The sequence below is a fragment of the Haliotis rubra genome, unplaced genomic scaffold (assembly GCF_003918875.1).
Source record: "Haliotis rubra isolate DU_JTF1 unplaced genomic scaffold, ASM391887v1 Scf241, whole genome shotgun sequence".
In the NCBI taxonomy this organism is placed as follows: domain Eukaryota; kingdom Metazoa; phylum Mollusca; class Gastropoda; order Lepetellida; family Haliotidae; genus Haliotis; species Haliotis rubra.
The window spans coordinates 73,087-99,210 of NW_025766459.1; the positions used below are offsets into that span (position 1 = coordinate 73,087).

Sequence of the window (26,124 nt, forward strand, 5' to 3'; positions counted from 1 at the left end):
TTGGCTGACCGATGACGTCTCCAGGACATTGATGTGTTGATAATAGTTTATATTAACACGCATTGAGTCTTGCGGACCGCTGACCGGCTATAATAGGTCCTGCTTGTTTCCACCAGTGATGTTACCTGCATTTGTACGAGGAGATGTCCAATATGTCCCCAGTGGCTTGTATTCAGCAGAATGTACTTAGCCCAAAATGTCTGCTTTTTGCGATATTTGGACTCTTCGTAACCTTGGTGTGACCTTTTGACTTGGGTGATACTGAAAGCTGAAATTTCTTAGAAGAGCAGCATACAACATATTCCGGTTTGTTTTAAATTTATTTTGTTGTTGTTTTTGGTTTGTTTTGGTATTTTTGTTTGTTGTTGTTGGGAGGTTTTTTTTGCGATATTCTTATTTTGAACTTTTTGGGTTCCTTTATTTTCTCAACATGTATTTCCACATACCTTTAATATCTTCTCCTCAGAAATGGTTTGAGTTTGTTCTCGTGGTTTGAATCTGATATGGCAGTCGGGACACGTGTGTTAAACAACAATGGTGAGGTTACAGCTCGTCCATTTCTGCTAAAGATGTCGTGGAAATGTCTTCGCTTTAACCAAAACTCTTTTTCTTCCCTTTTACTGTTTCTCTGAGTCTTTTCACTGTAATTTCCAGATCGAGAAATCTGTCGTGTTTGTAGGGTTCTTCCTAAGACGCCAGTCAGTCAGTGAGTATGGTTTTACACCGCCTTTAGCAATATTCCAGGAAGATCACGGCGGGGGACACCAGAAATGGAATCCACGCATTGTACCAATGTGGGAATCGAACCAAGGTCTTCGGCGTGACGAGCAAACACTTTAACCACAAGGCTACCCTACCGCCCACCCCAAGAATACATGGCATTCTATATAAATCATTAAGGGTTTACTGTTCGGTTTCTATATACACCAAACACCTACAGTCGAACCACGGAAATGGCGTCTTCCCGGTTATGTCGAAATCCCATACCGGTTCCTCTGAATTCCTGTTATATTTATTTCATCATTTATTTTCGAAACTGTCGAACTGATATGTCAGATTCCTGATTGTCTCGAACTCATTTTAGACTCGAAATTATCACATTAAGCATAAATTTCACCAGTTCAAAATAAACTATGACGTCCACTCGGTCACTCTCACCAAACTTTCAACCGATTTCACACACACCTTCAACTGGCCGACGTCATCGCCAGAGTACTTGGCAACAACGTCAACTTCTATTCAAGCCTATAATTAATAAGGACCCCTTACGTTATCTGTGGTGAAAGTCAGTTTCTTTATACCAATCGTCAGCAGGTTACTCACGTGTCCTCACGTGACTACTGTTGACAGTACGAATAGAGATGACTAAAGCGGATTAAGAGCATGTTTGTGAATCTATTAGTCGAGATACAACTTCGACAATGACGCGGATCCAGATGTGGATAGTGAGATCGATGGTATGCCTGAGTTGTCGACCTTTTCACTAACATGGTGTCATAAGTCCAGTGGTGGGTCCGGACCTGCCAATTATCTCCAATAAATGGTGCTTGGTTTTGGAAAATGTATTTTGTTGGGGTTTTTTTTCGAATACCGGATAACTCGAATTTTTTTTACAGGTTCCCACGTGTTCGACTCAACGGGGTTTGACGGACGTAGTGGCTTTTAGATACCCTGACACCGGGCTCGTAGGGTGTATGACTGAATAACCAAAGTGTCAACTGCTATTGAGGGTGGATCTCTGTTACAAACATACATATACACTTGCCTTCCGATATATCTGGGTATTATACCTTGTGATGTTTAAAGAGATGTACTTCTTAAGGATCATATTGATCGACCTACGTATTGTTCAGAATACGGGGACACCAATACTGTAAGGTAGTCATAAGCCCCATACCTCAACGTAGTCTTACGCCAGCCGTAAGACTAAAGATTCTTGACAATGGTATCCAAGGACCCTCCTATGTTTCGTACTACTGTCCGTTGCAGTATTTCTAGGCTAACTTCTAGTCTCTAAAGTGAACATATTTTACAGAAAAAAAGGTTCCTGGGATGTAAACATAAAATATAATGAAAAGCAGACCAAAGACTTTCTTCATTTTCAGAAACTGTGGTAATCTAGACTTGCAACATATTCTAGACTTGCATGGACTTGGATACATTTGTTTCAGGATCTGTATGGACTAGCGTTTTGTCTCTGAATATATACAATTTTGATTGTAACAAATAAACCAATTTAAATTAAAAAGGAGCCCCGGTGTGATGGGAGATTCAGAACGTGAAGAAATCGAGACTTGCTTCATTTAGGGTTTTAGAATTGCAGAGAGGGCAAGGCTGTAGGGAAACTAATGTGGTTCAGGGACTGTACGTGAGACCGAGTAGGGTCAGTATATAACAGTACTTTCTGTGTTCTACATACTGTCTTCTATCATTACATGCATCCACTGTAAGTCTTTCTATCATTTATCAGTATCTAAGATGTCAGGTTATTGTGAACAAAATATTAATTAAAGGTCCAATTTCTTAACACCAACCATGCATTCCAAAAGAGCATTGTCTCCGGCGGCTGAATTGAAGAAATAGTCACGTAAGTGTCTGTCAAGTTGTCACATTAACAGAATTGACATGTATCGGTGTTATACCAACTCTGCTTCAACACTTTGAATTTGGACCAGAAAACTCACGCCATGAACCCCAACTCGTAACCAGGTGGTCACGTGATATCATGCTGGCGGGCACCTGTGTGAAATGTACAACGTCTAGTTTGACAATTGTTCATCATCACTCATTGTAATAAATGCGGTAGTTGCACTTGAAGTCACATACCGACGGAGGAATGGAAAAACATAAAGATTTATTTAGAATGAACTGCAGGGCAGCAAAAGTAAATACCCGTGTTTAATGGCTACAAATGAAACCAACAAGACTTGGTTATTTGATGGTGATGGTGTATTTGATAAAGGTATAATATTGCAGCTGTATGGACCAGACAATCCAGTGATCAGCAGCATGGCCTGGATCTTTACGGGAGGTTCTGTTCATTGTAACGTCGTTCTAGTTAATGAGTTCACCTGATGAAGGGAACTTGAATGGTCTCGAAGAGTCGTGAGGGAAATTATAAAGAAGTTTAATCCAAAAAAATATCTTGGACATCAATGTACAACTTCTAAATGCCACTGAAAGACGCCATTCTAGAATATTAGTAAAGTAAAGACAATGTGTGCATAGTCAAGGTTGGCGTGATTTTGGGACCAGGGCCTGTACTGTCTACTGGCTAGAAGATCCTTCACGTCGCCTTGGGCTGACAAGGAGTGAGTGAGTTAATATTTACATATTTGTCACATCGGCAATATCTCAGCCATATCGTGACGAAAACAAGTTATACAATAAAAAGTGAAAACTTTTTAAAGATTAAAACCTGTCGACGATGGACAGTACAAATACTAGAAAATCACAGATATAATATAGAACTAGCGAGCAAAGCTAAAACATTCCAATTAAAGAAGACATTACAGTCTAAAACACGGGCTATAGATCGCCAACAACTGAACGTACATCACCATACTAGGGGCTGACAAGGAAGTGGTAGAACTACTTAGGCGAGATACGTGACGCGTGTCGGATACACACACTACATTATCCGGAAATATGTATCATCCTTTGGCTCTTAGGCTATCCATGTTTTACTGTTTCTCTAATCTCCCGACCGCTCTATGACCTAGAGGGTGTCCTCCCATTTGTGAGAACTCCCAGTTGTGAGACACATTAATTAATGGTTGAGTGCACACAGGTGGTGTTTCCACATCCCTACAATGAAAGTGGATCAGCCCATTTGTTGAAGAGTACCCACAGGAGTCATAGTTCATTGATGAGTTGATTAATAAAATACAGTGGAAACCGCCTAAGTAAAGACCGCTTAACTAAACAGACCTGATAAGTAAACACTTTTCTTTGGTCCCGGCAAATTTCTTTATTAATTATCACTATTAGAGTCTGGTTAACTAAACTCGGATAAGTAAACAATACCGCTTAACTAAACGTCTTCTCACGGTCCCTGGAAGTAAATTTCTTAACAAAAGAGACTGGATAACTAAATTAGCGATCACCACATAATCCGACATGAGGGGCAGTCGTGTCAGTCTCCAGTCAAACAAACATCCTACTTACAGCTCGCTGGCGTCAAGCAGTTGACAGTACACTGACAACTGGAGGCCAGCCCTGATAAGTTGTTCATTGTTACATATGCATACATATACATGCATATGGTTGTCATTTGCAGGTTTTTTATAAGTTTGGATAAGTAAACAATTTTGGCGAGTCCCTTGAAATTTTACTTATCAGGTTTCCACTGTAGATTATCAAAGATATTATTTACACAGAAGAAATAGTTCATTAAATATTTTATTTATTCAGAAGAATATGTAATTATGATAACACATTTTTATTGACTATTTCTAACGTTTGAAAGTCATTTTGGTTTAAACATATTTTATTTTTATTTATGAAAATGAATTGGGATTGGTGAACAAGCATTACTGCTTATATTAACACCGCTCCCATGCAACATATAATACAACATGAAATGGAGGATGTGACGTCATCGATATTGACTATTGCATAAATATAATTTTAAGTACATATAAATATATACAGATTACATCAAATACAACTATTCTCTAAGTAGTCATAATTAGAGAGTTACAGTTGTGTGTGTCTAACAAGCTATTGCAAGTATATAAATCAATCATGAGAAGGTTGTTGAGTTAATTTAAGTATTTTTCTGAGAAAATTTGAAGCGTTGTGTCTTGATGATATAATCGTGGACGGATTCAACCATTTTCTGGTTTAGACAAGGAGTAAATTCTTTGTTTCCGTTCAAAATGGTATCCAGGTTATAACGAGTAGTGTAACATACATATTAGTTCTTATCAAGTGAGGAAATAGTGTAGGGCGTTTTCACTCTGATATCGACAAGAGCAGCATGGACTGTCTATTAAATGTCTGTTATACCTATCGACGTTTATGTCGCTAGATCCGAGCCTGAGGCGACAGTGAACGGTGTGACAAAATCAAGAGCCATAATTAAGGTCAATATAAATCTTGTTTTCGGTTTTTGTAATTAGGTTTTTAAATTCTGTGAGACTTCATGACTCTTTGGAATTTGGTAGGGCATTCCATAAATTTATTGTGTCGGGTTAAAAGGATTTGGCATAAGAGGCAGTTCGACTGTAAATTCCTTGTATTTCAGAGTTATTTCTTAAACTATAGCTTGTAGTTTCGGAGAAGGAGTAAATCTGAGTAGGTAAATTAATTTATCTTTCAAATGATCACGAAGTTACCAATACAAAGTGTTTAATTTTTAAATACATTTACCTGAGTATATGCTAATCAATTCATCTTATAAGGTTTCATTAAGTTACCTCCACTACATTCAGTTACATAGCAAATCAGTAATTAGCTAGGGTTAATCCATTCTATCAGACAGGGGAGTATGGTGTGTTTTCTTTGTTAATTACCTACTCCACTGTCTCATAACTAGGAGTCTCACAATTGGGAGTTCTCACAAATGGGAGTACTATAATTGCTCTTACTCTTACACAATTATAACACCAGGTCGCCTTGACCGTCTCCATCAATATATAATCAAAAATCGTTTCCGAAGCAAAACGACTCGACCCACATTATAAAGTAATTACCATATGATCTAACTGAAAAATAACAACAAGATAAGTTACATAAGCGAAAACTTTTCTTATTTTAACAAACATGTTGTTTTCCCCCCCTCCCACTGTCTCCCAGTCGAACCACAATCATTAACACATATAGGGATGGCCTTTCGTCATTAGAGAAACGGAAATTAAAGCATGTGATGTGTTTTCCGTTTAATAGATTGCCGATTCAGATTTCATAATTACCCAAGTGGCGCTCGTGATTCTCTTTAAAACCCGGTGATATGTCACATTTGTACTGATTTGTGTTTTATGTCATTTTAACCACTCTGGTAGGATTAGTATCTGTCCCTTCATGAGATGTAGCACGCACATGTTGAAAATGTTCATTACTGAATGTCTACATGTCATAAAACAGAAAATCGAATACAGATCCAAATATTTTATAATCACTGTTTCCTGTGTAGTGTTGACACATATCTTGATGAGAATTATCACCCATTGTGTGTAACTGTGAGTCAGTAGTAAGCTGCATGTTTTGCCAGGGTAATAAGCATTTGTTCCAGACCAAGAAATTAGTTTCATTAAAGTCAGATGCAATGCTTATGGCAATATAGTTTTACATCATTGTGTTTTCCTTTCAACGTTCTAGCGTTTGAATTATTTGTTTTCATATCATTTAGTTAGTTAAACCCATCAATTTAAAATAATCGATTTAAAAAAAAGCGAGATTGGATTCAAATAAGTTTAAATTAAATGGACATAAGTTTATCAAATGAATAGGGCGCCATGTTAACAGACATGCTATGAACGATTACAATTATTTTATTTATGATATTCAACGTTATTTTATGTTATGCTTGAAAAGAAGTATATATTGATATAACTTGTCACTTGTTTTATTTACATACGTACGTATTTCTCAGAAAGACAGGCGAAGGGAAACATCAGATACACAAATGTTGCTACACTTTTCACTAAACTGTCCACTACATATGAAATAGAATCACAGCCCACACGAATGTCTTTCCCAATATTATTCCAACATTAACACTTCCAGACGTGAGAATGTCTGATACGTGATCAGTCTAAGTAACCAATCTGGGAGTTATTGATAATGAAATACCACGTTGGTCTGTGTTCATTTCCCAACAGATAACAGATACAGCTCGTTTAGGTAGATGATGTTTGCATTTAGTTTTACTTGATAACTTATAACAAAATATTTGCGAGACTAATAAGGAAGTCATACCTGTTGAAGTCTATCTGACACCATTTAAACGAAACTTAAATTCAGTATGTATACAATTTATTTTATCTACTCGCGGGTTATGTACACTGAGGTTTGGCGCACGTATTGAAACAGCTAAGGAAAGAAAACTGGAAATTGAAAATATCAGAAGTTTTGTTTTGAGGCTGTGCTAAATACAATCGTTTTTTTCCTGTGATTTCCTTTTTTTTCTCTCCCGTTTTGACAAATTTGGGATTTTTGTTTTGATGGGTTTGTTTCGGTATATCTTGGACAAGGTTAAGGAATGTAGATCATTACATCTAAAGGGTTTGAGGTGAGGTGAGGTGAAATTGGGTTTAACGTCGTGCTTGAGAATATTTCGCTCATGTGACGACGTGCATGCGTGTGTATGTGTATGTGCGGCTGCTTGTACTAGCCCGGACTTAAGCTGGTTTTATAGTGCTAGCCCACTGAGATACCATGCCGCAGTGAAGCATGAATGCCCCTCTCAGACACATTATACTGACTCCGAGCCGACCAGTCCTTGCTGTACCCATTAATGCCGAGCGCCAGGCAGGGACCAACAAGTACCATATTTTAACGTCTTTTGGTATGACGCGGTCGGGGATCGAACCCACGACCTTCCGCTCTCCGGACGGACGATCTAACCACTACACCACGGGGGGCGGTCTCTAAAGGGTTTGAAGTCAGTAGGAAGCCTACTGTTTAGTAGCAGCAGTGATTTTCAGTGAACCCGTTTTTCAAGTCAGATGATAGCCAGACACCAGGAATGGGTGCCCCATAGTATACCGATGCACGATGGGAACGAAACTCGTGTGCACACCGGACGAGCTAACACTTGAACCAGTAGGCTACCCACCGCCAATGCACGTACAATTACATGAACCAAAAGGTCAGAATGAACACAATCAATGAAGGCCACTTGATGAGGAAACGTGCTACAAAATTATATGTGTGCACTTGTGCAAATACCACTTCACGAGCATCAAAGGACGCCATTGTTTGCGTCATTCTAATCTTATTATAACGTAAGGTCGGAATGACGTCACACTAGAATCGACGTTATAGCTGAAGTGGTAGACGTCACTGGACAATGTGGTTTGCGGTCGTGATCAATGCCTTTTCTCTTGTTTGTGTGTGTGTTTGTTGTTTACGCCGCAATATTCCAGCTGTATGGTGGCGGTCTGTAAATAATCCAGTCTGGACTAGACAATCCAGTGACCAACAGCATGAGCGTCGATCTACACAAGTGGGATACGATGACACGTGTCAACCAAGTCAGCGAGCCTGACCACCCGATCCCGTTACTACAAGTATGGGTTGCTGAAGACCAATTCCAACCTTCACGGGTGCCTTTTTTTCTAACAGTAAACTCAAAAGGATGAACTAGAATTTACTGATAATGGTAATAAAGAATTATGTCGAGCAGATTTATAGAAACTCATGTAAATGTTAGAGTTCTGAAACTCGTTTTGTTAAATTAGTGCGACATACATCTAAATATATCCTGACAATATATGTAGTAGAGTTGAAAAACCCCTCCGCCGGGAAGTAACCACCCACCCATGATGTCGCCAAGGAGGCTGTCGTACCACTGGGAGATGAAGACGTTCATTGTTTTTCCCTGGCGTGTCATTGCGTACGCCGTCTGTTACATAACGCGAAAACTGTGTAGACAAAGACGTCTGTTGACGTCGTTACATAAGACTCACTATCTGGGGGATACATACCATCTGGGGGACTCACTACCTGGGGGACAATAATGAAGACGTTTACAGGTTAGGCCCCGGAAACCCTCCCGCCGGGGTGAGAGGTGGCTGTACAGAATGTCATTTTTCGTAACGTTGTGTTTATAACCTTCTATAGATACAGTCTGATTTATGGTCAACGGGGATTATAAGGAAGAGGTCATCCAGGCGATTTGTGGTCCAGGCTGCAGTTGGTGCGATTACAATGTTGATTCACGTTATCGAACCCCGGTGTTTGGCATGGTTAACAACATCGTGATACCACGACTCCGTCGTTCACGGTCACAGAAGATAGTAGGCTGTCTCGGTGTTGTTGATCATGCCCCAGAGGTCGAATACATGCACGTGCATACAACTGTTACCCAATAATTATAGCATAAAAGTTCTCTTCGTATGAAAGCTGTAGCTTATCGCTAATCATGGCTGCACTCTCTCACACCCGTCATAAATGAAGGAAACAATCTCGTAATGATATTTCAGACATGGCTGAAATGTAGACAAACGAGATTTCCAAGGTCACATTTCGGGACTGTGGCTGACTGACGAGTGAGTGGGACAAACACATAGCATTCATTATTGGGGCATAGCGACAATCTTCTTTGTGGGAAATATAAAACAAACAGTTTTTAGACATAATAATATTTGTAACATAGCAAATAATTCCCTAAAGCAGTAGACATTTCACTTACATGTATATACATTCATCACTTTGATAGTTTGATGACTTCACATTAGAGGGAGGAAACGAATGGTTTTCAACTGAGGGGTATATTCTTCCTCCGTCATCATGAAGGAATTGGCATATACTCCGAAACGTCGTGTCCCATATATCATTAAAAAAGGTTGACACCCATAATGTTCACCCTAATGTGTATCACTTCTAAATGCCATTCGGGGCGGTTGAATAATCTAGTGGTTAAAGCGTTGGCTCGTCACGCCGAAGACCCGGGTTCGATTCCCCACATGGGTACAATGTGTGAAGCCCATTTCTGGTGTCCCCTGCCGTGATATTGCTGGAATATTGCTAAAAGCGGCGTAAAAACAAACTCAGTCAGTCAGTCTAAATGCCATTCAAAGACTTTATGACATTGTCTGCACTGACATGCATGATACACGTCACGTCTAGCCCTGTTTCACCAGTGGTACCAGCAAGTCAGACACGTGGTCTGAAAAGGTAATTACATAGTTGGTTACATAGATTATTAAGTGCGTAATCTTATCCAGTACTGTGTTCAACAACCTCGACCCAATCCCTCCCACCTTGTCCAGATTAGGCAAATCTACTGCATTAGCTCTCTGAACCAGCTTCCTCACTCCGGCCTCATTAGAGAGACGGGTAGCCTAGTGGTTATAGTGTTCGCTTGTCACGCCGAATACCCGGGTTCTATGCCCCAACATGAGTGCAGTATGTGAAGACCATTCCTGGTTTCCCTCGCTGTGCTAATCCGGGTATATTCCTGAAAGCCACACTCACTCTTTCGTACTTTGGCATCATAATACTCCCTTTCCAGACCGACCTGGGTCTACCGGGTGTTGTGGGAGAAGCACTCTCTGGTGTTGATGTTAGGGAGTGCAGGTTGTTGTGGTCGGCTCCCTACCTGTATGTTCGTCGTGGACAGATGGTAGCCATGCAACTTCTTCTAAGTTCTCAAAACTTCAACATGACGATATCACTATAACAGTATAATAAATATAGGGTTAATAAAAAACATGAAAAGGTTATGTCTTTCAGTGGCATTTAGAAGTTGTACATAGATGTCCAAGATATTTTTATGGATTAAACTTCTTTTTTATTTCCCTCACGACATTTCGGGACCATTCTAGGTCCCTTCATCAGGTGAACTGACAGTTGAGACTATGGCGTCGTCACTATCAAAAGGCTACTTGTTGTGTTATTAACAACGAGTTTTATTGTTTTAATACTAGTATTCATGTAATATATAGGCCTTATATTATAATAGGTAGTATTATCAAATATATAATTAGAAACGGTAGTAAACAACGCTGTTAATATCCAGATGAACGGTTTGTTTGTTACTATCCGTCTAGCCCTCACCGTGCCTGTCTACATTTCGGTTTTTCAATTATATTGGGGATTTGTCTTCTTTTTGGTACTGGGGGAAATTCATTTGTCTTTGTTTCGGTTGTAAGGGGAATTCATTTGTCTACGTTTCGGTTGTAGGGGAAATTCATTACGTTTCAGCGCTAGGGGAAATTCTTTTGGTACTTTCCGGTACCAGGGTAAATTCCTTTTTGTACGTTTCGAGCCGACACCTACAACTCACGTGTCTTGTTGATAGTTTGACGTGTGGGATGTGTGGACATCACATGGATGTCATACAGCATCAGCAACTGACCTAGTCACGATATCGCCTGGTTTAAATAGCTCATATCACTTTGGGTGCGTCATCAGAGACAACGATATATATAACTATTGATAATCTGACCTGTAAACAAGGAAAGTTCACGTACTTGAAATTCAATCAATTTGTAATATCGATTAAACAATAATATTTATCTACAAGTACTTTCTATCTGTAGGGAGTATTTCATGGCGATCTCTAACCATTATTTGTCATGTGAAACTTTATGTGTAACTCAACAAAATACCCGCGACGTTTCTAACAAGGGTCTTGGAAGATTTATTAATGCCCAATGCCAGGATACATTATTTCCGGGATATAAATAGACACACATTTGTTATAATTCCCGTGTGATTGTGAAAAGATAGATATTAGAAATAGGAGTAGTATGAAGCTACGAAGCTGTAAGGGAAAATCGCGTAAATATATTATACGAATGCTTCTCGTGATCACTCGTTACCGTTGATTGTCAATCACGTGACAGGTCACGAGGAAAACAAACAAGATGGCGACACACGTGATGGCGTTTTGAGGTCGCAGACCGTGTCATGCGGGATAAGGACACTTCCTGTGGACGAAGATAATCTGTCAAGATGGTAGACATTCTGCCGTGGCTCGATGAACATTTGTATGTAAGTAATATCGCATCGGTCGCGACAAGCACCAGAATATTACGTAATGACTAACAGCTCGCAATTTGCGATCAGCGATCCATTAAATTGGGTTATGTAATGATCAATGACTTTCACGTAAATTCGAAATGCTGTTCCGTTACCACCTGGACACTTTTCAGCGCCGCGCACGGCGAAGTGGTTGAGATAGCTTGCGAATCACGCGTTGATTTGGTCACTGTCGTTCAAAACAGAATTTGACATTTATTTTTTTTATCGTCGGATCCTAGGTTTTCGGATGGCAGTGCTCACTTGGGCTGTAACAAGGGGTCTTGCGTCCCACAGATAACTCTTGAATGATGGTTTGTGTTTGGGATAAAGCTTTCTTTTATAAATGGTGACATGTTTTACAATTGTTCAAGCGTTAAATCGAGACCTGGAGACAGCAACGGATGTTCAAGTGTCCGAAGACCCATAACACTAGCCGAGAGCCGCGATGCGGTCCTGTACAGTTAAAACATGCAGGGTCATGTAATGACTGTATCGCGGCTCTCGGCTACCATAGCACGGCAAGACATAATCTGTTATTCCTCATAACGGGATATTCAGACAGTGTTCACGAATGGTGTTTCCAAGTAACAGGATATTGGGCCCTGTAATGGTTAAAGCGTTGGCTCGTCACCCGAAGACCCGGGTTCGAATCCCCACATGGGTACAATGTGTGAAGCCCATTTCTGGTGTCCCCCGCCGTGATGTTGCTGGAATATTGCTAAAAGCGGCGTAAAACCAAACTCAGTCAGTATAACAACTTCAGTCAAAGTCATTGTGAAATATACAGTCAGACAATGGGACTGGCGGGTTGTAGACTTCTATCGGACCGTGGCGAATCTGCCGGATTTGTCAGAGGGTCAGACGCTATTCGTGAACGGTATTTAGTATCATCTAAAATGTAGTGTGTGAAGAACACACTGTTGATCATGCGGATTAAAAGGTCCAAGAAATATGCTGTGCTGAACATGTTGATATAAGACTATTAAGAAAAGTCAGTGAGTGAGCCTGAATGAGTGAGTGAGTGGGCCTCTGCCTCACCTATCAGTCTCTCTACAACCAAGGACCTTCCTACCTTCAAGACCTAATGACACATTACTCCCCAGAAAGAACTCTATGCTCATCACAACAGCTGTTACTCGCTGTCCCACTAAAATCCTTTGGCTCAAGAACCTTTCATATGCAGGAGCTTGTCTGTGGAACTTGGAACTCTCTCTCAATGGAGTTAAAATCATCTCCTAAGTACATTCAAAACACGACTCAAGACTCACCCATTTATCCACTACAAGTGACTTTTAATCATCTGTACCTGCCATCTGTATATAGTTTTAACTTGAGTTCAGGAAGCGCTTTGACTTTGAGCATATCCCTGTGACTTGGAAAGGCTCTATATAAATAATAATAATAATGCACTTGTATAGCACCTAATTTCCAATCGGTGGCTGCTCAGTGGTGCTTTACAAGGTTAAAAAAAAGAATAAAATAAACAGAGTTATTGGTTGAAGAGATGGGTTTTCAAGTCACGGCAGAATGACTGGACAGAATCCACAGATTCATATATGTTAGTAGGCTGTTCCACAAAGTCAGAGCCACAACAGAAAACTTTGTCCTCGTAATGGGTACACAGAGCTGGAGTTGACCAGATGAGTGGAGTCTGTGAGCAGGGAGATAGGGAGTGGCCTATTATTATTATTAATGATATTCATTATCTCAGTCTGTAATGTTCCCGAATCATCACTGCAGTCTGTAAAACATCAAGCCTTGATCAGGCTAACAAGTGACTGAAAGCAAAGATCATTCACCATCAGGTCACAACACTACACAAACCCCAATGCTCATAGAACCTGACGACACATGAAGATCCGGTTTGAACTGGTCTTCAGTAACCCATGCTTGTCGTAGGAGGCGACTAACAGAATCAGGTGGTCAGGCTCGCTGTCATGGCATCCCAATTGCATAGATCAATGCTCATGCTGTTGATCACATGATTGTCTTGTCCAGACTCGATTACTCACAGACCACCTCCATATAGCTGGAATATCGCTGAGTGCAGCGTAACAACCAAGCCACCAACCAACCATAGAACCTGACCCCACTCTTCTTATGACAAGCAATCAAGGGCAATGAATCCCCATCAACCTACTTCCTCAGACTCCTCACAGGCTGTAGTAAACTTCACAACAGTAAACACCTTCAAGAATTATAGAGTAATGTGTCTCAGAAAATATGTAGTAGTTTTGATAGGAAGAACTGTTTTAATTGAAAAAGACATCAGTAAGATGGGAGATTCAGAACCTGGACCTGAGAAAAATGTAGACTTGCTTCATTAATATTTTTGCGTTACTGATCTGGCTGGTTGGATGAAAAAAAAATATGTTTGAGGGACCGTGAGACTGTGATTTACTTAGCCATCATTGTACCTGAACCTCTTAATCATTAATCTTTATCAATATCAGCTGTATGGCTGTCATCAAGCAATAAGTAATAATATCAGTAGACTCTCCCAACTTAGGAATGTAGTTATCTCAGATGTATCTTGGTGACATGTGATTTCTTGTAGCCTTCCTTGAATGATGAGTCATTGTGCGACAGTGCACAGATGTCCATAAAATGTGTCCAGTCACTGATAACTGGGTGACAATCTTTTTACCTGAGTATCACCATCAGCATCTGTCCTCCTGGCTACACTGTGACACTGTCCTCCTGGCTACACTGTGACACTGTCCTCCTGGCTACACTGTGACACTGTCCTCCTGGCTACACTGTGACACTGTTGTCCCGGCTACACTGTGACACTGTCGTCCTGGCTACACTGTGACACTGTCCTCCTGGCTACACTGTGACACTGTCCTCCTGGCTACACTGTGACACTATCTGCTGTTGTGCGGAGCTTTGTCTCATGTACCAGCAGTAGTAAATACCAATCCTAACTCCACCTGTCACTGTTTAAAGACACTAGTTTCTGAATATGCAGCATTAAACAGACATCTGTAGTTCTTTCTCGTAGAATCTCTTACTACAGTGTTTTCTTTGACCTCCAGCCATTTTGTACACATATGAAATAAACTCTCAAACTGACAGATCTTACAACTAATTGATGTAAGTTGTTTCATTCCATTTTGGAATTCTACTGGTATTTAGTAAGATCTTGAAGTACTTTCAAGTCTAATACATTGTAAGAAAAAGACAACAAATATTTGTGCATGTTTCAATGTTTCCCCAGGCATAATGTTGTGAGAAAACTCTGGCATTGGTAAACATACTCATCTCATCAATATATACTTTCTTGAAAGACGTTAAAGAACATCAGAATGTTCATATTCCAAGATATCAACTGTCTTAAAGAAAAGTAACCTGAAAGAATTGAGATCCTTTTTTCCAGTGGCATGCACAACAGTTACGGAGTCAAAGTTCATCTTCTGCTTTTCGTTGAAACTCAAGTGTAATACATGTCTAATTTCAGTGACTTTGCTCGAGTGATTTTTTATTTTAACCTTGCATCTGAGCTATTTCAGGTGCCAGACTGCAATATGTTATTTAGAAATACTTTTGTTTGTGAGAATTGACGTGTGCAATGTGAGTGAAGAGACTGAAAACTGAAAAGCCCACTTGAATCCCGCTATGTGCATATATCCATGAGAATAAATTAATGTTTAGGGACATGCTGTGATTGCAAGCAATTTTATTGGTTCCATCATTTATCTTTGTATAATTTCCTGTTCTGGTGAAAATGAACTCTTAGTTGTTTTTTGACATATCAATTATTGAGCCTCCACACATGGTGGTTGGTGATCCTTTTTTATTATATTATATTACAAGATTAATAAACAGAAAAATTAATAAACAGGGTTGCAGTGAGTAGTTATAATTGTTGAGGGTATTTTATGGGAGATGGTGTTACAGTGAACAATGATGATGTTATTGGTTAACATTCAGTGGTATCCATGGAAACTGCATTGCTCATACAACACAGAAATATGTTATGTGAATATCATGAAAATGGTGGTTTCATGTTTCATAAAGGTGAATATGATTTTACAATGTCCAATTGTAGAAAGTCAAGCAGATTATGTTGATCCCTGTGTAATGCATCACAGTTTTGTTTCCAGACCTGAAATTGTAGAAAGTCAAGCAGATTATGTTGATCCCTGTGTAATGCATCACCGTTTTGATTCCAGACCTGAAATAAGACAATTTTGTGTGAGATTTGTAAGCCTGATGAACTAAGAATGATATAAACACTTATTTATGGGTCACATTTCCCATTCACAAGTCAGTTGCTCTGTTGATTGTGGATGTACAGTGAAGTGCATTTTTATAGTAATGTTCGTCAATCCAGTAAAAACGATTGAGTACATCTTGTGATGTGTTGCAGGTGCCCATCCTTGGTGGACTGGCGTTGGTGGCTATCATTGCCCTTATTGTCTGGTGTTGTGTCCGTAAGTGCAGGTGAGTTCCTAGCATCCCTGGGTAGATCTACCCCATTCATGTGACTGCCACTACCCTGGGTAGATCTACCCTATTCATGTGACTGCCACTACCCTGGGTAAATCGACCCCATTCATGTGACTGCCACTACATTGGGTAGATCTACCCTATTCATGTCACTGCCACTACCCTGGGTAGATCTATCCCATTCATGTCACTGCCACTACCCTGGGTAGATCTACCCTATTCATGTCACTGCCACTACATTGGGTAGATCTACCCCATTCATGTGACTGCCACTACCCTGGGTAAATCGACCCCATTCATGTCACTGCCACTACCCTGGGTAGATCTACCCTATTCATGTCACTGCCACTACCCTGGGTAGATCTATCCCATTCATGTCCCAGCCACCACCCTGGTTATATCAATGCTCATGCTGTTGATCACTGGATTGTCTGGTTCAGATTGTATTATTTACAGGTCACCATGACATAGCTGGATATTGCTGTTGAATCAAACAAATAAACACTATCCCATGCTGAATGACCACCACCAATTGTTAACTTGCATGTCTTATTATCTCTTTTTGTACGGGTTATGTTACCATGGATACTGATTTCTTGTTCTAGGAACAGGTACAAGTTCCCGTACCGACGTATCGGAGAGTATGATGTTGCTCTCTCGGAGCAAATGGAGAGAGAAAAACAGCAGAAAATAACAGCAGTGAGAGGTAAGGTCCAGTGCTTTCATTTGTCCCGGTTAAACCAGGTAGTTTCAGGATACCAATGTTACTCCATATCATTGATGATAGATGCTGGTGGCGGGGACACGATGTTGTTGACGATGGATGTTGTCAGGTGACACGATGTTGTTGATGATGAATGTTGTTGTCAGGTTGCAGGAGGATTTTAAACGTGAATGTTTCTGTTTTCAGATTCTGCGTTCATGAGCTGCCAGTTCTACCTGCGATCTCACCCCCAGTATGACAATGTGCAACAACTGAAGGACCTTGGTATGAGCAGTCATTACCTCCTCAGAATAAACCAGTGATGAGGCCTAGTTGTAACCTCAAGTCATAAAGCTGGTTGTAATCATGGTCTTAAAGCTGGTTGTAATCTCAGTCATGAAGCTGGTTGTAATCTCAGTCATGAAGCTGGTTGTAATCTCAGTCATAAAGCTGGTTGTAATCTCGGTCATAAAGCTGGTTGTAAACTCAGTCCTAAAGCTGGTTGTAATCTCAGTCCTAAAGCTGGTTGTAATCTTGGTCCTAAAGCTGGTTGTATTCTCAGTCCTAAAGCTGGTTGTAATCTCAGTCCTAAAGCTGGTTGTAATCTCGGTCATAAAGCTGGTTGTATTCTCAGTCATAAAGCTGGTTGTAATCTCAGTCATGAAGCTGGTTGTAATCTCAGTGTTAAACCTAGTTGTAATCACGGTCTTAAAGCTGGTTGTAATCACGGTCTTAAAGCTGGTTGTAATCTCAGTCATGAAGCTGGTTGTAATCTCAGTCATAAAGCTGGTTGTAATCTCAGTCCTTAATCTGGTTGTAATCTCCATCATAAAGCTGGTCGTAATCTCGGTCATAAAGCACCGCCTCCGTGGTGTAGTGGTTAGAGTGTCCGCCCGGAGAGCGGAAGGTCGCGGGTTCGATCCCCGGTCGCGTCATACCAAAAGACGTTAAAATATGGTACTTGTTGGTCTCTGTCTCAGTCAGATACCCAATCCACTGAAATCTATTGGATACATAAGCAAATAAACAATGTTACTGTCCAAACCTCAACAACACTGATGGAAATTAGCCTTGTCCTGTGTAGTTATCATGGCTTTGGTGGAGACATATAGAATGTAAGTATGTATAACATCATTGCCCACATCAAGTGTGTTACTGGATGGCAATAGCCAGAGGGTCTATGGGTATTCTAAGTAACTGTATAAAGAGTTGATACATCAACTTGCAGGCAGCAGGATCGACAAGCACTGGTTCCGTGTCCGTGACAATCGCCTGAAGGTGGACCGAATTCTCACCACCATCCCCAGCAACATGAAGATGGTGCTCCCCTTCACGCCGGCCACCAGCAAGGTCCTCAAGGATCTCTTCAGCCTCCTCCAGGTAAACCCTCAAAACTGAGGGGGGCAGTGGGGTAGTCTAGTGGTTATAGCGTTTGCTCGTCACGCTGAATACCGGGGTTTGGTCCCACATGGGTACTATGCGAGAAGCCCATTTCTGGTGTTCCCCACCATGATATTGCTGGAATATTGCCCAAAGTGGTGTAAAACCATACTCGCTCACTCACTCAAAACTGAGGGTCGTCACTGCTGTCACAGCTATCTAATTGTGTGTTGTCTAACTCTGTATGTCTCAGAAATAGAGCTGTCTAACTTTGGTAGTATAACAGAGACAGCTGTTTTAAGTCTACAGTCTGACAGCATGAAGCCAAGTTCACACAGTCTGGTTGTATTGAGACAGAGATACCTTAGACAGGTGTGAGTCGTTGTGTCCATATGTCTTACACATGATTCACGGAAGTTTATGGGGCAGTTTGCTCCCAAAATGTGAATATTTCTGCTCCTGCTCATATTATTATTGTCATTATGCTTCTTCTCTGTCCTGAGTTGTCTCCCTTTGTTAAATGGAAGGTGCCAGAAATAAACAGTTTCGTTAGATACAATTTTGAGCAGTTCATATCACCATGGTAACATGATGATGTGTTGTTTCTGCAGCACCCGTACGTGTTCCCCGTCTCTCAGTTCAACTTCTCGGTGGAGCAGATGTGCATCATTACGGTCCAGCCAATCAGCATGCGGGGATCTCTGAAGGATGTCATATACCAGGTATACCATGCTTCACACAGAGTACAGGCAGACGAGTTCTCCCCTGTGACTTCTGGTTGTCTCCAACAGTCAGTGATAATAATAATAATAATAATAATAATAATAATAAAGTACAGCTCTTCTGACACTCTGGGTAATGCAGAAGGCTGCAGTGTTGGGGAGCCTTCATATTCTCCGGAAAGTTCTTGGTGGGTTCGACTAGGCAGCGTTTCCTGGGAGAAGTCCCATTCGCTGTCTGGGCTGCGTGTAGAGGGGGCAAGGGCCCTGAGCTGATGATGAGCCTTACCAGCCTGACTGTGCCAGGATCACCCGAACCCTCTCTGCTGCATATTATCTTCAATCTGTAAAACATAATAATAATAATAACTATCATATATTAAATGTAACAGTCTGAAGTTTTATAGAACACAACACAGAAATGGAAAGTCTGTAGAAGTATGACTGTAGGTAGGTCTTGTTTTATTCCACAAAACAGGGAGAATGGAAGGTCTGCAGAAATGCATCAGTAGGTGTCCATCTGTTTTCAAACTTCCTAACCTATTTTACATTTCAGAGAAAGTTTACGGAGAGCTGGTATGAGAAATACAGCCAGAGAAATCGCGGCCTGAGTCTTCAGCAGATACAGCTGTTTGGCCGACAGATCCTTGAGGTAGATCCACCCCACCAATAATCTATATTCTGCATCCATAGTAACCAGTACAAAATAACTGTGATAAGACTTCCCCGTTTACAACAATGCGTCGTCCAACTTATTTGAGAGGCATTTGGCACAGGTCTGTAAGTGTTTCAACTCTGATTGTGTAGTTAACGGGCTTCTCCACTCGCCTGACACCCTAATCAAATCAGCTGTAAAACCACTTCTCATGTTTGTATATATGCCTCACAATCCCTACTCTGTACATCGCATGCTTGATAACAGTGTTGTCATTGTTGTGAAGAAGCTGTTCATCCATATATCTTCTCCTTCCATAACCCATCGTCTGTATCCCAGTTGCATCGATTGATGCTCATGATGTCGATCTGTGGAGAGTTTTGTCCAAATTCGATTATTTACTGACTGCTGTCATTTATCTGGGATATTAATTAAGCGCCACATCAATCAAAACGCAAGCAAACATCACAACAAAATCACATGATGTGAACATGCAATGTTTGTAAACAGCCATTGCCAGGAACATGATGCAAACAATGCTGTTTCAGTCAACAGACAGCTAACAATAGAAACAGACACAGGCGTCTAACCCTGTCTTGTCTTGTCTAAGTATAAACTGAGATAAAGTGATGTTGCCATGTTGGTCTAAGATAAGGATATGTTTCCATGTTGGTCTAAGATAAGGATATGTTTCCATGTTGGTCTAAGATAAGGATATGTTGCCATGTTGGTCTAAGATAAGGATATGTTGCCATGTTGGCCTGAGATAAGGATATGTTGCCATGTTGGTCTAAGATAAGGATATGTTGCCATGTTGGTCTAAGATAAGGATATGTTGCCATGTTGGTCTAAGATAAGGATATGTTGCCATGTTGGTCTAAGATAAGGATATGTTGCCATGTTGGTCTAAGATAAGGATATGTTGCAATGTTGGTCTAAGATAAGGATATGTTGCCATGTTGGCCTGAGATAAAATGATGTTGCAGGGACTGATGTATTTAGAAGACAAGGGATTTCCCCAGCACAGCAACATCCATTCAGGCAACATCATGTTCGAGGATGGCGTGTGCAAGTAAGTTGCCATGGTTACCTGCTGGAACCTTTCCCCTTCCCGCTTTATCTATACAATGTCCATTGGTAATGTTGGCTTAGAATTGGTCCTCAGCAGGTATACAGCTCATGAGATTGGTCAGTCTGGTTGCGTGGTTGATTGTGGACTCCAACAGCATGGGGCATTGCTCACAATGTCAATCACCAGATTGTCTGGTCCAAAGTTAATTATTTACAGGCTGTGGTCATGTTGTCGAATACTTCTGAAAACACCTATGCAAGAAAATATGATTATGTCTGATTTTGTTCTTAAAACACATACAGTCTCTTGCAGGAATTAATAAATACCAATTGTTTTGTTTAATGAGGGGCGGTGGGCTAGTTACACAATGCATGTTTGTCTTGGGTACAATTTGTAAAGCTTATGTGATGCATTGATATTGCTGGAATATTGCTTAAAGCGGTGTAAAGCACATACTCATTCATGTTTAGTACTCAACGAGGTACTGTTAAGCTGAATGTGAGCATGGGACGCACAGAGAGAGATTGGTGGAACAGGTTATGGTATGTTTGTTTCTGTTACAGGGTATGGTGTTCTTGTTTGTTTCAGAGTAACAGGATATGAAAACATCTTTTTGGGCAACACATCCAGAGTCTATTCCCTAATAAGGAAGAAACTGAAAGGAGAGAACAAAGATGCAATTGACGTACTGTCCTTCGGTATGTGTCATTGATTAATATGTCCTTCAAATAAAACCCGTGAAGATCCGGGTTAGAATTGGTCTTCAGTGAGTGAGTGAGTTAATATTTAACGTCACATCGGCAATATTTCAGCCATATCGTGACGATGGTCTTCAGTTACCATGCTTGTTGTACAATGCGACTAACGGGATCGGGGTGGTCAGGCTCGCTGACTTGGTTGACACATGTCATTGTATCCCAGTTGCGTAGATTGATGCTCATGCTGTTGATCACTGGATTGTCTGGTCCAGACTCGATTATCTACAGACCGCGACGATATAGCTGGAATATTGCTGAAGAGGGCATAAAGCTAAACTCATTCATTCACTCACTCACGCACATCACTTTGTACAACAGCACCCTGGACTGTAGTATATAGTCATGTCAGCATCCTGTTTCTTGTCAGGTCATCTGCTGTTCGAGATGTGTTTCGGTTTTGAGCTGGATGCCCCCCATCCGGGAGCCCCAGAACTTGACAGGCCATCAGTCTCCAATCATAGTTGAGGTAAACGCACTGCACGTGATGTAATTACATCAACATAACTGATGCATGGTGAAGTATACCTTGTCTAACCATGACTTGACTTTAAAATCTAGCTGTTGTTGCAGGTGATGAACTTTATATTTGAACCAGAGTCTGGAAAGTACCCCACTTTGCGAGAGGTAAGATTTTTGTTAATTTGATGAATGTGTTTCCATATCCTGAGGACTTGCAGAGCTGTTGACAGAGAAACATTATTTTTGAGGACATAACAACTTTAGCTCAGTGCTGTGCTCGTATGTATCCTAACCTGTGAAGATTTGAGTTACAGTTGGTCTTCAGCAACCGCGTAAAAGTGAATTAACAGGATGAAGTAATCATTGTATCCAAATTATGTAGATCGATGCTCATGAAGTCAGTCACTGGATTATATGGTCCAGACTTGATTATTTACAAATAGCTAGAATATTACTGAGTGCAGTGTTTCACAACAAACATACAAAAACACATGCCTACCCTCCTGCCTTGCCCTGACCCGCATCCTGTGACCTGCCAAACAATCTCTAGTCTTGACATAGGAGTGTTAATATATTCCACAGGTGTCCCAGCACATGTTCTTTGGCAGCATCCGTCTCCAGGAGATGATGGCGTATAACCCAGCACCAGTGAGTTGTCTCCCCTGTCAATAATGCCTATCTGTTAAACTATAGTGTAAACCAGGAACAACAGACTGGCTACATTAAGAAAAACTGTTTATTAACACTTTTTCCCTATCCATTTACATGTAGATTGTTGTAGCTAATAGTGTGTTATTTCTCTGTCAGATACATCTGAGTAGCTCCATGAAGAGTCTACTGAAGACAGTCAGGAAGGGCAAGTCAAAGTAGGTTACTCGCATCACAGTGGACGGTGGGTGACTCATACCACAGTAGACAGTAGGTGACTTACATCACAGCAGACAGTAGGTGACTCAAATCACAGTAGACAGTAGGTGTCCTACACCACAGCAGACAGTATGTGACTCACATCACAGCAGACAGTAGGTGACTCACATCACAGTAGACAGTAAGTGACACATCACAGCAGGCAGTAGGTGACTCACATCACAGTATACAGTAGGTGACACATCACCTTAGACAGTATTTGACTCACACCACAGTAGACAATAGGTGACTCACATCACAGTGGTTGACTTACATCAACGTAGACATTAGGGGACTTTTGTTACAAAAAGTGACGTACATGACAGAAGATGACATACAACACAGTAAATGACTCACACCATAGTAGGTGATTCACTTCACAGTGGGTGACTTACTTCATACTCATACTCCATACTATATACAGGTTACACACATTAAATACAGGCTAGACAAACTATATACAGGCTACACTCGCATTATGTACAGGCTATCTACAGGTTACACATAGGGTACAGAGTCAACACACAGGTTGCACTACACACTGTCTTTTTTCTCTTGCAGATCAAAGTCAAAATCGGGCACTGATAAGAAGTGAGTAATATCATCCATCTCTCCTTTTGTTGCTGAATCCAAGCATAGATGTCATGCAGAATCTGTCTATGTCTTGTTGCTGAATCCAAGCATAGATGCAGTGCAGAATCTGTCTAAGTCTTGTTGCTGAATCCAAGCATAGATGCCATGCAGAATCTGTCTAAGTCTTGTTGCTGAATCCAAGCATAGATGCCATGCAGAATCTGTCTAAGTGTTGTTGCTGAATCCAAGCATAGATGTCATGCAGAATCTGTCTAAGTCTTGTTGCTGAATCCAAGCATAGATGCCATGCAGAATCTGTCTAAGTCTTGTTGCTGAATCCAAGCATAGATGTCATGCAGAATCTGTCTAAGTCTTGTTGCTGAATCCAAGCATAGATGCCATGCAGAATCTGTCTAAGTCTTGTTGCTGAATCCAAGCATAGATGTCATGCAGAATCTGTCTAAGTCTTGTTGCTGAATCCAAGCATAGATGCCATGCAGAATCTGTCTTAGTCTTGTTGCTGAATCCAAGCATAGATGTCATGCAGAATCTGTCTAAGTCTTGTTGCTGAATCCAAGCATAGATGCAGTGCAGAATCTGTCTAAGTCTTGTTGCTGAATCCAAGCATAGATGCCATGCAGAATCTGTCTATGTCTTGTTGCTGAATCCAAGCATAGATGCAGTGCAGAATCTGTCTTAGTCTTGTTGCTGAATCCAAGCATAGATGCCATGCAGAATCTGTCTATGTCTTGTTGCTGAATCCAAGCATAGATGCCATGCAGAATCTGTCTAAGTCTTGTTGCTGGTTTTAATGCTCAGTGTCACTCACTTACTCACTCACTTAAGATTCTGCTAGTGCCAGTGTGACTGCTGTATGAAGGGCTGTATTGACATCACACACTTGCCACACAGTCCTAAATATGGTTAAGTCTGTTGAAGGAATCTGCCTTTCTTGAACTCAGTGTATCTTGTTTCCACAGGAAATCCGAGTCCAAGAGAGGGTCAAGATCTGCTTCAGTGTCCTCAGTGACCAATACAACTCCACCTCCTCCTCCTCCTCCCTCCTGGCCCCCCACCACCCCCAGCAGCTTCACCTCCACCCCAGCCCTCCACCTCCACCTCAGACCCAGGGAGAGGGGCTCTCCTGGGATCCATCAAGAAGAGCCATAGTCTCAAGAAGACCATCACTAATGACCGGAGTGCTCCTCGGGTCTGAACTCCAGACTTGGACATCTGACTTGGATTATAGACAACATAAAGTGTAATGATTGTGTATCCTGTATGGAGGAATCGGTAGTGAAATCATTGTCAACAAACTATCCAGATATCACACAGTCAGCAGTGTCCATTGGATGATACAGATACACATACTGCTTGATATAGTTACTGTACACAAAACATACACACTTTGTTGTTCAATACAGTGATTCTGGAGACCAAAGTACCATCTGTTGATGGGTCTGTGTTAATCATCCGTGCATGTATCAGAACCTTGACACTTCTCCCATGTCACAGACATGTATCTCCACTCTGCCTGAAGCTCGACGTTGACACAGCCTGGCCTTCTAAGAAGATTACTGTCACAGATCATTTCCAAACTGTATATATGATTACCTGCCTTATGATGAAGATGTGCCCGCTGTGCTTTCAAATTCAATGTGATGTCTTTTGTGCAAACACTGATATGTGAGAGGCTGCTTGTTGCCAGTAGATTTCTAGCAGTTGTACAGCAATACAATACACGTTAACCTCTGTTTCAGGCAGGCACAGTTGCAATATTAACATACATTTCCAATCTAAGAGCCAGAAAATTACATGTGCAATTTATCCATTGATCAAAGAACACCTGGTCCATGGTACCACTTGGATTTGTGTTCCCCCAGACTTACAGCAGTGGTACCGCTTGAACAGCCAGCCAGTCAGGCAGATTACTCCTAGTCACACTGCAAGCTTGGCTCTATGGAGGGGAGAGGTTATGTTTAATGCTGGGCATGTTGTATTGTTGTCAATTTGTTTTAACTATGGATCAATTCATATTTAAGATCACTTGAGAATGATTGTTACTTTTTCTGTTAGTACCTACAAAGAATGTAGGCAACCATTTTGTTTGATATGCTGATTTCTGTACTGCTTGTTATTCCTGTGACTGTTTGTTAGAATGGCGCCATTTGGCCGAAACACAGATGACTTCTGATGAAGCGTTCACTGTTACCATGGTTACCATGTTGTTGGCATTGTTTTGATTCAGCTGCTCCATGTAACAGGCTACTGGAAGCAATATTTACTTGAGGACATCAAATTGTCATTTCTCTAAGCACTTGATTTATGTGGTCAAGTCGTTGTCACCTTGGCCTTCATAGCCACACAGTTGGTTTGATAGTTTGGTGCATGTTTTTACAGCCTTTATTGGTTCTGGGTATGATGGTTGTTGAATCTCTCACACTGCAATACAAAGAGATGCATCCAGGTGCAGAGAGCCCAGTGTATGGACATCTAAAATCGTTATTTGCTCATTATTTGTTGGTATTCCAGAATCTATCAAATGAACATTTTTTGGTCAGTCTTGTCCTGATGGCTTCTGTGGTAGCCATGCCTTCAGTATAATACAGCTGTTATACAAACAATAAAGATGACGAGCATCTTGTACTCGTATGTGCATACCCAAGTGATCACACTATCTGTTTGCTATTATGAAAATAATAATATGTAATTTTGTAATAAAATGGTGCTATTCAAAGAATGAAGTGTCTGTT

General features: G+C 40.9%; 1 protein-coding gene across 1 annotated transcript; it reads left to right on the plus strand.

Moving 5' to 3' along the window:
• Positions 1 to 11,507: 11,507 nt before the first annotated feature.
• LOC124278748 (slowpoke-binding protein-like) lies at positions 11,508 to 26,111 on the plus strand. Its single transcript, XM_046714512.1, is given in 16 exon segments — positions 11,508 to 11,664; positions 16,067 to 16,140; positions 16,752 to 16,852; positions 17,057 to 17,134; positions 18,078 to 18,229; positions 18,841 to 18,951; positions 19,505 to 19,600; positions 20,590 to 20,675; positions 21,264 to 21,373; positions 21,801 to 21,853; positions 21,855 to 21,899; positions 22,004 to 22,057; positions 22,475 to 22,540; positions 22,700 to 22,758; positions 23,360 to 23,389; positions 24,352 to 26,111. Coding segments are annotated over 16 exon segments (1,344 nt in total). The 5' UTR covers positions 11,508 to 11,625; the 3' UTR covers positions 24,542 to 26,111.
• The last annotated feature ends 13 nt before the right edge of the window (positions 26,112 to 26,124 follow it).